The sequence below is a fragment of the Lissotriton helveticus genome, chromosome 11 (genome assembly GCF_964261635.1).
Source record: "Lissotriton helveticus chromosome 11, aLisHel1.1, whole genome shotgun sequence".
Lineage (NCBI taxonomy): Eukaryota > Metazoa > Chordata > Amphibia > Caudata > Salamandridae > Lissotriton > Lissotriton helveticus.
Genome location: NC_136072.1, coordinates 335,533,569 through 335,545,761, shown reverse-complemented (window position 1 = coordinate 335,545,761; position 12,193 = coordinate 335,533,569). Strand labels below are relative to the sequence as shown.

Here is a 12,193-nt window from a genome sequence, read left to right as displayed (position 1 = left end):
ATCTGCAGCACCCACCTGTCCGAAGTGACAGTGCGCCAGTGAGAGTGGTGATGGCGAACCCTGCCCCCCACTGGCGTCACATGGGCCGAAAAACTCAGAGGGTTTTGAGGTGGATGCTGCGGGGAAAGGTGTGGACAGACCTCGCCGTTGTCCCCGACCGCCGCCACGGCGGTTTCCACGGCCGCCACCGCATTGGGTATTACCCTGCGGAGCGTGGCTGGCAGCACGTGTGGGTACACCCCTTCCGTGGCCACAAAAGGAGTGAAAGGCAGCCGATTGCTGGTGGGGGGCCGAGAGGCCCAAGGACTTGGCCGTAGCCCTGGAGTCCTTAAAGCGCTCAAGTGCATGGTCTGCCTTGTCGCCAAAAAGGCAACGGCCATCAAACTGCATGTCCATTATTGTGTTTTGGACATCTGCTGAGAAGTTGGTGGACCTCAACCAGGCGCGGCGTCTAACCGCCACCGTCGTTGCCATCGCTCTACCTAGTGAGTCGGTGGTATCCAGCCCACATCGGATAGAATATATGGCTGCATCCCGGCCCTCCACAAGGGCTTGGCCGAGTTTGGCCCGTACCTCCAACAGACACTCTGGCAGCACAGCCGCAACCGTCTCCCACAGAGAGTGGGTGTAGCGGCCCAAGAGGCATGCGGTGTTGGAAGACCGCAGTCCCAGAATAAGGGAGGAGAAGAGGGTGGGTGGACAGGAAACATGGGTCGCCCGGGCCCGGGCAGTGGCGTCTGGCCACGTTCCTATCTACGGGCAAACCCGTAGCGGGCCTGGACCAAGTGCCCAAAAGAACGTCCGTCAAGGCTGTAGGAAGGTAGATCCCTGACTATGGTTGCCCCCAACTTTTTGCCTGGTGTTTTGCTGGTTTTCTGACTTAGTTGACCTGGGACCCTGCTATTCAGGGCCCCAGGCCTACTGCTCTCTCTGTAAAATGGATTCCATGTACCTTAGGTACATATCTAAATTGGATACTGAGTCACCTTATCAGTCCCTGTACAGTGTACCTTAGGTACCCAGGGCATAGGTGTACCCAGGGCCTACCAGGGGCTGCAGCATGTATTATGCCACCCCTGGCTGGCCATCCAAATCTGACACAACTGGCTGCTTGACAGCTGGGGCAAGGTGGTGTAATCACCCTTTGCTTTAGATATAGTATACCTATATCTAACCCTAAAAATGGACACACAGATCTCCTATCAGTCACTCCTATGGCAGGCCTTAACAATCCTGAAGGCAGAGTGCTTGGAATCGTGTGAGATGGTGCTCTGGCATGAGCTGAGCCTGTCTGCGGCTTTCGGGATCCATCCCTTAGCCGTTTCCATGATATCGCATACCATATACTCTTAAGTGCATTATAATCCTCGCGGTTATATGCCAACTCTGGTATCGCTTTATCAAAACATGTCGAGTAAGGTGTCATACGAATTGGAATACTAACCCCTCGCCAATTCTGGCGACGGGGTTAGCATTCCACCCTTCTAGAGGGACACGACATGTATGTAACCCCTAACCCCGGTTAAAGTCAGACAGAGCCATAGCATCCACAAAATGGATGCTGCCACCGAGACACAAGTCTGCCCTCCTGCTGCTGGGAGTCCTCCCAGAGCAGGAGATAAGGACAAAGGGTTTCCTGCCAGGGGCGGTGCCAGCACCGTCCCAGACAGGGTTTTGTGTATTGTAAGTAGGCAGGGCTTTAGAGGAAGGTGACTGCACGTGGCACCCCGGTGCTCACTGTGCATAGGCTGGCTGGAACCAGTTCCAGGGTCACTCCAGACCCTGTGCTGGGGAAAAGCCCGCCAAGGAAGTGGGTGTAACCACCCCCCTCCTAGTCCCACCCATAGGGCAGGACTTAGTCGCGTGCCAGCCCCTTTTTACAGGATAAAGGTAGGAACTGGCCCCCTTCCAAATCAGATCATCTTTGAATCCTGAAACTACTTTCCACGAAAGGAACTCAAGACTTCTTCCTAAGATTTCTCCCTTGTGACTAAGGAGTAGTCACCCTGCATCCGCAGGCACCATCTACAGAACACTGCGGTCTGCTGCAAGTCCTTCCTCCGGAATCCGACTGTCCAGTTCGACGAGAACCGGCTTCCCTGGCACCTCTGACCTCTACCTGCATCATCAGTCACGCTGAGATTCGTGGGTGTGACGAGACCTCGAGGGACCGGCCATCTTCAAGACTGCACGACTTCTGAACAACAAGCCCGCCGAGTGAATTCCTGGTGAGTGCTTTGGGGTCCGAGAAGCCCCCACCCTGAGCAGCTCCAGCACCGAAGAGCAGCCCCCCAGCATCTCCACGATCTGCGTGGGGCCCTTCTGCTTTTTGCTGCTCACCGCGTTGTTTGGCTACTAGCCCGCTGGCTTGTGGCCTTCCTGACGACGCCCGACGACATTTCTGCTGCTGGTCTGGTTGCTCCAGACTGGCCCTTGCTTCCCTCCATCGGAGAAGTACCCTGGACCCTCCTGGTCCACTCAAGACGCCATTTTAGGTCCACCGCGTGGGCCTTGCATTTGCCAAGACTTGTTGCCCAATCCTGGGTCCAGCGACGTCGACAGCAAGAACCTTCGTGGGACAGCTCGCACCTCCATCCTGGTCGCCGACAACGCCTCCTGGTCCGAGAGACTGCAGAGCCCAGCAGCGCCCACTCACCTGACTGCGGTGACTTCGCCCGGTGCCATCCTGGTGCCCACTTAATCACTGGCTAGTGATTCAAGAACTTGGTCCCCTCTGCTTTCAGGTTTTCTTCTCCCTTGATCCAGGCTTGGATCCATCGAACTTTTCTTCACTGGTCGCCTGCCAGCAACTTCTTCCTTCCAGGCTCCTGGTCCGGCAACGAGATCCCCGACGTCTTTTCAGACCTATGCAGCTGCAGCCCCTGGGCTAGGTAACTTCGGCACTTCGGTGTCCCAGCATAGCCTCACTATCCTAGGGTCAGGATCCACTGTCGTTTTCTTCCTACCAGGTCGGGTTCGCCCGTGAACACTAACTTTGCATTTACTAGCTCCCATAGACTTTGTCCCGCATCCCGCGTGAGAGTGCACACTCTGCACCCGAGTCCCCTGGGCCTCCTAGCCGTAATCTAACGATTCCCTAGTCAAGTCCTAGCGATTCCAAAGCCTATTAGTACTGTACTTACCTGCTAGTAATTTCGCATTCCACTTTTTAAGTATATGGTTTTTCGTGCCCCTCGGGCATTTGTGTATAACGTGCTAACTTAAGTATTTTCGTAAGAGTTTTGTTGTGTGCCTAGCACCCTGTCCTCATAAAGAGTACAGGGTTGTTGTGATTCTAATAAATACACTGTTTATTTTCATAACACTTGTGTGGTGTCCTTTCACTGGGTGTTCAAGGGGTAATGTGATGGTAAAACAGCTGGCTTAACACGCCCTCTAGAGTCTTAGCCTTAGACTGCTCGTATCCATGCTACTAGGATAGCTGGTCTATAAGGTTGACTTACAACCAATCATCAATAAGGGTTGTTTGGACTGATATATAGTGATCACTAGAATAGTGAACACTGCACATCAGGCCAACTTCTCACACTCCTCATCACCCATCTCCTGATACTCAGGGTTCTCAATTAATGGGGCCTGGTCATAGAAGTGAAACTCCCCAAGCGACGTCTGAAGCGGCGCCCAGCTGCGCCGTTCCGACGTCGAGACCGGAATGAAGGAGGTATCCGGGATGGCTCCACCCGAGGACGGCGCCGGAGGAGACACCTGACGGACCGACGCCGGGGGGGTGGGGGGGCGCGTAAGGTCCACCGGCGACGCGGCACCGGGCCCCGGGACCGCTGCACCCTGTGGCGCCGGGCCCGAAGGCGCCGGCGGTGTCGGGACTGTGAGGCCCTGCGGCGCCGGGCCCGAAGGCGTCGGCGGCCGAAGCCCCCGACGGCGTCAGGGCCGAAGCCCCCGACCCGCTAGGGGCCCCAGACTGGTCCGCTGGGCCCGAAGGCGCCCGGAGAGAGGAACCTCATGGCCATGAGGAAGCGCTCAATCTCCTCCTGCGTCGCTTCTCGCCCAGGGACCAGAGGGTGTGGAGCTGGACGTGGCGCCCGCGACTCCGACGGAGCCGCGTGGGTGGTGTCACCCGAACCCCCGGCCGCATCGCGCGAGCGTCAGGGTGAGTCAGAAGAGCGATGATGCCTCTTCGACTTCTTATGCTTCTTACCTGACGACGACTTCGACCCGGAGGAGTGGTGCCGACTCTCAGAACTGTGGTTGCTCCAAGCCCGCGACCTGTCCCTCGACCTCCCGTGGGACCGGGACCGACTGCCGGAGTTCGAGTCGCCTGCGGGACCGCTCCCGCCTGGCTTTCGAAGAGAGGGCCCGGCAGTCGGAGCAGGCCTTGTCGTAGTGGTCGACGCCTAGACAAGTTAGGCACAGGTGGTGAGGATCCGTGACCGACATCGTGCGGTCGCCATCCTCGCAGTGCTTGAAACCAGGCATCCCTACGGCACCGATCGGAGTCGTGAAGACTTCGAAAAATGATCAAAAAGATCCAAAAAGTTAGTCAAAAATTGACTAAGGGTTACTGCTTTTTCCAGATCTGCGCTTGCTGGCGCGGAAAAAAGAAGAGCTGACGTCAGCACGCGGAGGCGGCGTCTAAGTACTCCGACGACGTTATCACGGCGCCCACGACGCCGCCTACCGAGGCAAATGGGTACTGCTACGCAAAAAATTTCCGGATCCAGTCTGACGCCTGGGGATATTCTAAGGTAAGGAATCTATCACTAACGTGTCTTTCAGATGCCTTTTTCAAAAATAGTGCAAATTGTTAGGATTCTTTTGTTACTTTCACCTTTTTAGGACCTTCAAACCCTGCATTCCCCCCTGCAGGGATGTTGCAGGCATAGCTGTAACAGTTCTTGTCTGCCACGTCAGCCATGCCCACCTGCTCCAAAGAAGTGATAAAAGATAAATCCTCCTCCTCTGAACTTCCCAGTTTAGAGTCTAGACCAGGAAGATTGGTGGCCTTCTCCTTACTGGCCAATCGGACTACCTCTTTTGGTTCCTTAGCAAGGGCTCGGCAGGTTTTGACTTCGAGGCGAGAATTCAGCAGTTTTCCCATTCTAGACCTCCTTTCAACTCCCAAAAATAGTTTTGCTGGTGCTTATGACTTTCATCCCTCTTTTTATTAATTTGGTCTCTCCCAAGATAAGATATGAAGTTGATATATTCAGAGAAGAGACTCAGAAAGGCACCTTATAGGGACAGAAAAAACAAAGAGGATAAAAATATATCAAAATCAGTCCTGTGCCTCTGCTTCTGTATGCCAAAAAGAAAGAATGTCCTTTTTTGCAGTTTTTGACATCGACCTGCCTCAGAATAGGGGCAGGGACATGGGTGCAGACATACACAGCTCAACTGGCAACTCAATCCGCCAGCCGCCTGCTCCCCCTCACCTGCTGGGACTTTAAGCCCGTCCGAGCCCAGGCGTTGAGGCAGGAGCTCTCCGGGGGAGGCCCACACACTGAAATTGGCGTCGGCAATCTTCCTCTCCGGGCCAGACTGCAGCAGGAAGTCTGGAAGCCCTGAGCCGTCCTGACCTCTTTCCGACAGGAGCGAGGACGTGAAGCGCCGTCAAAAGCGGAGGAACTGAGGAGTACACCACAGCAGTTCAAAAGGTAGAGCCGCAATCGTCCTGACCTCTTTCCGATCGTAACCCCCGTAGGCGCACTCAGATATGAGGAACACCAGCTTGCCGCACGAACACAATCCAACATTGCTGGGGGCGGGGCAGAAATCACCTGGCTACTCGGAGGCGTCGAACTCCGTAGCCATGAGGCCGGAGGGGGGCGGAGGGGTGTTGTCGTTTGGTGTCGGGAAATCTTACCCTCAGCTGGTTGTGGTTGGAGGGGTCCCTTGCTATGAGGCTGCAGGAGTCGTCAGGAGCATCGAGGAGGGTCCTTGGTTGCTGGATTCTGGGTCAGTCGCTGGGGGGATGTCCTTGTGGTCTTTGTACACTCAGGCAAGGGCTGGACTTGGCGGGTGCAGAGTGTGCTGGATTTGCGGTTCCTGGCTGGCACCAGGGGTTGTTGCTTTATTAGCAGAACCACTGCTCGTGGGAGTCCCAGTCTTAAGATGAGCAAGGCAGTCAGGTGCTCTGGGGTTTTCGAGGTTGCTGACCACTGGAGACGTTGGGGTTTTAGCAGGAGCAGGTTCAAGGATCAACAGGCCTGTAGGGCTGGGGCCAAGTCAGTTGGCGTCGTCCTCTTGTTAGCAGCTGCACGGCAGGTCTTCTTTCTTCTTGTTTCAAAATCGGGATCTGAGGAAGGATGGTTCAGGGTGCCCCAAAATACTAAATTTAGGGGCGTTACAGGTAGGGCTATGTGCAGGGACCAATGGGTCCCTATCCTGGGGTGAGTACACCCCCTATCCTGCCACTCTCTAGTGAGAGGGGGGCAGGAGCCTAGCTCCGATTGCGTAGGGCTCCCATCCTTAAGTTGGTGGCAGCCTAGAGTTGTGCTTCACCTCGCCTCCCCCACCTGAGGGGTGGGTTGGCAGAGGCTGGCACACCCCCTTCTCTCACTTAGGTTTTCCCGCCGTTCTTCCTGCCAGAGTGGGGGCCAGAACCGGTGGGGAGCAGTTGCCGAGTACAGCAAGTGGCCTGGAGATCCTCACAAAGGCGGCATGCCTTTGAAGCTTCCCCTGTCCATCCTAGCGGAGGAGGCCAAGCACCTCGCCCCAGGATGTGCATTGTTGCAGGTCCACGAGAGCGGATGGCTCTCTACCCAGGGGCCCAGCAACATGTCTGCTGGGTGGCAGCCTAGGCAGCCTCTCAGTCCGGACACGGGATGTGGGTTGGTTTCAGGTGTTGCCCTCTGTCGTGAATTTTACATTAAATCCCACAATGGCATCAGTGCGGGTTTAATGTGCCGAGAAGTTTGATGCCAAACTTCTCAGTCTTCAATGTAGCCATTACGGTGCTGTGGAGTTCGTAATTACAACCTCCCAGCACCATATACTCTTAATGGCATCACTGCACTTACAGTACCCTGGGCACTGTAGGGGCACAGGGCTCATGCACCTGTGCCCACACCACTGGCATAGTGCACCCAGCTAGAGGGGTAACTGAGGTATGCCAGAACAGTGTTTTTGGGCCAGGTCAGGTCGACTGTTTAGTTCTGCACCAACACACTCAGACTGCAAAGTCAGTGTGTGTGTGTGTCAGGGTACAGGGCCTCTAAGGGTGGCACAATAAGTGCTGCAGCCCTTAGGTGCCTTTTCTGGTCACAGTGCCCTGGGTACCATTTACCATGGGCTGACCCGTGACCAGAGATGCCAATTGGGTTTAGGGTTCAATGCAGTTTTAGGGAATTAACACAAGCCCTGGGGACGTGATTGGCAGGAACCCAGGGCACACTCAGTCAAAGTACATCAGCAATTCAGCAAAAAGTGGGGGCATACCATGCAAGAAAGAGCACTTTCTCACACCTACCAGCTGGTGAGCCACGCCCTTGGGGTCGCGGCGAGACACGATGTCGCAGACGAAACCGGCGGCTCCTTGCTTCGGGGGTAGGGACGGACACTGGGATGACACCGACCTAGAAAAGCACGCCGACAGCAACTTCATCCGTTGCTCCCGCCATGATTTAGGCTGAATGTGCTGGCAGGCGTCGCAATCCTTCGAATCGTGGTGCTCACCTAGGCACCACATGCAAATCGGATCAGGGTCAGTCGCCGACATGGGACGTGCACAGGAGGTACACGTCTTGAAGCCCGAAGGCATTCGCACACTGTTACACTAATGCCAAAGCGTACAAAAGATAAGAAGAAACGGCCTGAAAACAGGCCAGGACACAATCTGGATCCGCGATGCACGCGGAAGAGAAAAAACTGACGTAGGCGCGCCAGGGTGGGACTTATGTATCCTCCGTGACGTCACGGACGATGTCAGGACGGAGTCACGTGGTGCCGTCCCCCGGCACGCAAGGATGCTGTGGCAGAAAAGATTTCCGGATCCAGTCTCACGCCTGGGGATAATTCTACGTTAAGGAATCTGCGGCTAGTAGTCTATATCAGATAATATTACGTTATTTTATTTCTTAGAACCAAGCCAAGCCTGGGGCAGGTAGTTGAAATACATGCTTTGAAAAATCGTATGCAATGTTTTACAATTGAATGCAGTTTCAAATGCAGTTGAGTCCATGTTTCCAAATTTATTTTCAGAATACTATGAACATTACTTTTCTGATTACTTTTGCTAATCAGTGTGCTATGCCTAGATAGCACACTGAGACATCTCCTGGACAGAAGGCAAGTAATTCACTTCTAGTACATAATCAGTTTTTCAATACTCCATACAAACCACCTCCAAACTTATAACATTTTTAAAGGAAAAACAGTCAATGTATTTGTGAGAAGTTGGCCTGATGTGCAGTGTTCACTATTCTAGTGATCACTATATATCAGTCCAAACAACCCTTATTGATGATTGGTTGTAAGTCAACCTTATAGACCAGCTATCCTAGTAGCATGGATACGAGCAGTCTAAGGCTAAGACTCTAGAGGGCGTGTTAAGCCAGCTGTTTTACCATCACATTACCCCTTGAACACCCAGTGAAAGGACACCACACAAGTGTTATGAAAATAAACAGTGTATTTATTAGAATCACAACAACCCTGTACTCTTTATGAGGACAGGGTGCTAGGCACACAACAAAACTCTTACGAAAATACTTAAGTTAGCACGTTATACACAAATGCCCGAGGGGCACGAAAAACCATATACTTTAAAAGTGGAATGCGAATTACTAGCAGGAAAGTAACAGTTCTAATAGGCTTTGGAATCGCTAGGACTGGACTAGGGAATCGTTAGATTACTACTAGGAGGCCCAGGGGACTCGGGTGCAGAGTGTGCACTCTCACGCGGGATGCGGGACAAAGTCTATGGAGGCTAGTAAAGGCAAAGTTAGTGTTCACGGGCGAACCCGACCTGGTAGGAAGAAAACGACAGTGGATCCTGACCCTAGGATAGTGAGGCTATGCTGGGACACCGAAGTGCCGAAGTTACCTAGCCCAGGGGCTGCAGCTGCATAGGTCTGAAAAGACGTCGGGGATCTCGTTGCCGGACCAGGAGCCTGGAAGGAAGAAGTTGCTGGCAGGCGACCAGTGAAGGAAAGTTCGATGGATCCAAGCCTGGATCAAGGAAGAAGAAAACCTGAAAGCAGAGGGGACCAAGTTCTTGAATCACTAGCCAGTGATTAAGTGGGCACCAGGATGGCACCGGGCGAAGTCACCGCAGTCAGGTGAGTGGGCGCTGCTGGGCTCTGCAGTCTCTCGGACCAGGAGGCGTTGTCGGCGACCAGGATGGAGGTGCGAGCTGTCCCACGAAGGTTCTTGCTGTCGACGTCGCTGGACCCAGGATTGGGCAACAAGTCTTGGCAAATGCAAGGCCCACGCGGTGGACCTAAAATGGCGTCTTGGGTGGACCAGGAGGGTCCAGGGTACTTCTCCGATGGAGGGAAGCAAGGGCCAGTCTGGAGCAACCAGACCAGCAGCAGAAATGTCGTCGGGCGTCGTCAGGAAGGCCACAAGCCAGCGGGCTAGTAGCCAAACAACGCGGTGAGCAGTAAAAAGCAGAAGGGCCCCACGCAGATCGTGGAGATGCTGGGGGGCTGCTCTTCGGTGCTGGAGCTGCTCATGGTGGGGGCTTCTCGGACCCCAAAGCACTCACCAGGAATTCACTCGGCGGGCTTGCTGGAAAGAAGTCGTGCAGTCTTGAAGATGGCCGGTCCCTCGAGGTCTCGTCACACCCACGAATCTCAGCGTGACTGATGATGTAGGTAGAGGTCAGAGGTGCCAGGGAAGCCGGTTCTCGTCGAGCTGGGCAGTCGGATTCCGGAGGAAGGACTTGCAGCAGACCGCAGTGTTCTTTAGATGGTGCCTGCGGATGCAGGGTGACTACTCCTTAGTCACAAGGGAGAAATCTTAGGAAGAAGTCTTGAGTTCCTTTCGTGGAAAGTAGTTTCAGGATTCAAAGATGATCTGATTTGGAAGGGGGCCAGTTCCTACCTTTATCCTGTAAAAAGGGGCTGGCACGCGACTAAGTCCTGCCCTAGGGGTGGGACTAGGAGGGGGGTGGTTACACCCACTTCCTTGGCGGGCTTTTCCCCAGCACAGGGTCTGGAGTGACCCTGGAACTGGTTCCAGCCAGCCTATGCACAGTGAGCACCGGGGTGCCACGTGCAGTCACCTTCCTCTAAAGCCCTGCCTACCTACAATACACAAAACCCTGTCTGGGACGGTGCTGGCACCGCCCCTGGCAGGAAACCCTTTGTCCTTATCTCCTGCTCTGGGAGGACTCCCAGCAGCAGGAGGGCAGACTTGTGTCTCGGTGGCAGCATCCATTTTGTGGAGCTGAGGCTCTGTTTGACTTTAACCGGGGTTAGGGGTTACATACATGTCGTGTCCCTCTAGAAGGGTGGAATGCTAACCCCGTCGCCAGAATTGGCGAGGGGTTAGTATTCCAATTCGTATGACACCTTACTCGACATGTTTTGATAAAGCGATACCAGAGTTGGCATATAACCGCGAGGATTATAATGCACTTAAGAGTATATGGTATGCGATATCATGGAAACGGCTAAGGGATGGATCCCGAAAGCCGCAGACAGGCTCAGCTCATGCCAGAGCACCATCTCACACGATTCCAAGCACTCTGCCTTCAGGATTGTTAAGGCCTGCCATAGGAGTGACTGATAGGAGATCTGTGTGTCCATTTTAGGGTTAGATATAGGAATACTATATCTAAAGCAAAGGGTGATTACACCACCTTGCCCCAGCTGTCGTGCAGCCAGTTGTGTCAGATTTGGATGGCCAGCCAGGGGTGGCATAATACATGCTGCAGCCCCTGGTAGGCCCTGGGTACACCTATGCCCTGGGTACCTAAGGTACACTGTACAGGGACTGATAAGGTGACTCAGTATCCAATTAGATATGTACCTAGGGTACATGGAATCCATTTTACAGAGAGAGCAGTAGGCCTGAGGTCCTGAATAGCAGGGCCCCAGGTCAACTAAGTCAGAAAACCAGCAAAACACCAGGCAAAAAGTTGGGGGCAACCATAGTCAGGGATCAACCTTCCTACAGTATTCCTATGGCGAAAAAAGAAGTTAACGTTTGCAGGTAAGTACTGGTTTGTGGGAGTTGGTATTCTGGGGTTAGAACCAGGGTTTCTCCTGTGTCAAGGATACACCCTCAGCGGCACTAGGGCAGCCGGGTGCAGAGTGCTGAAGAACCAATGTTATACAAGGGGGGGGGGGGATAAAGGGCCTCTGATTGGTGGTTGCTCACGAGCAGGCTACAAGGTTGTGGGAGCAAAGCTCTCGGTTTTAGGCTCAGGGAAAAGGCAGATCAGAGTTAGCACCCAAAATACACCTGCAGCGGTGCAGAGGCGGCTGGATGTAGGGTGCTGTTTTGGCGTCGGGTGCCCTATTGTTTTCAATGAGGATTGCCAGTTTAAATTTTTAGCTGCAGGCTCAGTCCGGGAAGTATTCTAGGAGGAACCAACAGCTGGGCAGGTAAGTTGGAGGATATTTAAAAGGTGAGAGATCTGCAGCTTAGAAGTCTCTTCAGAACCCAATGTCTGTGTGCCAAATATGACTGTGAGGTACTATCCAGGGTGAATACCAAAGCGGATGCGCAGTCTATCGTTGTACGAAAGCTATTTAAACATTCAATATAATGTTTGGTGCCTGTAGAAACTAGAAAGGTAAGGAATATGCTGGTAGAAGGAACATCCATCAGAAAGATCGCTACAGAAGGTTAAGTAATTTAAGTATTGGTCTTTAGTAAGATAAAGTATTACATATTGTAGTTTTAACTGTATGCATTTTATTTTCAAAACACTTTAGTGTGATGTCACTTTTTACATTTTAGATGCCTGTTCCTTCTATCGACAGTACTGCCCAGTCCTCACCTTTTCACAGCCACCAGCAGTCCAGGGAGCATCTCTCACAACAAAGCCCTTGGATGGTTGCTTGGATTCATCTGGACCTTGTGCTTGCTGGGGTTTTGTGTAAGATTGCATTGTTTCACTCTCAACAACATCTGACATCTGCCGGGAGCAACACAAAACAAACAGTTATAAAGGGCAATTCACAGCAAGCACGAACAAATATATACTATAATTTGCAGACCCCTAACAGTGCAATTTCACAGTGCAAACATGGATAGTAGCCAC

General features: G+C 53.2%; 1 protein-coding gene across 4 annotated transcripts in view; it reads right to left on the bottom strand.

The window, feature by feature from the left end:
• HDLBP (high density lipoprotein binding protein) overlaps positions 1–12,193 on the bottom strand; it is a 1,657,332-nt gene that overhangs the window by 60,002 nt on the left and 1,585,137 nt on the right. For all 4 annotated transcript variants that reach the window (XM_078665718.1, XM_078665720.1, XM_078665719.1 and 1 more), the window contains exon 27: positions 11,930–12,067. In XM_078665718.1, coding sequence (XP_078521844.1) covers positions 11,930–12,067 — 138 coding nt within the window. The remainder of the gene's footprint in view (positions 1–11,929; positions 12,068–12,193) is intronic.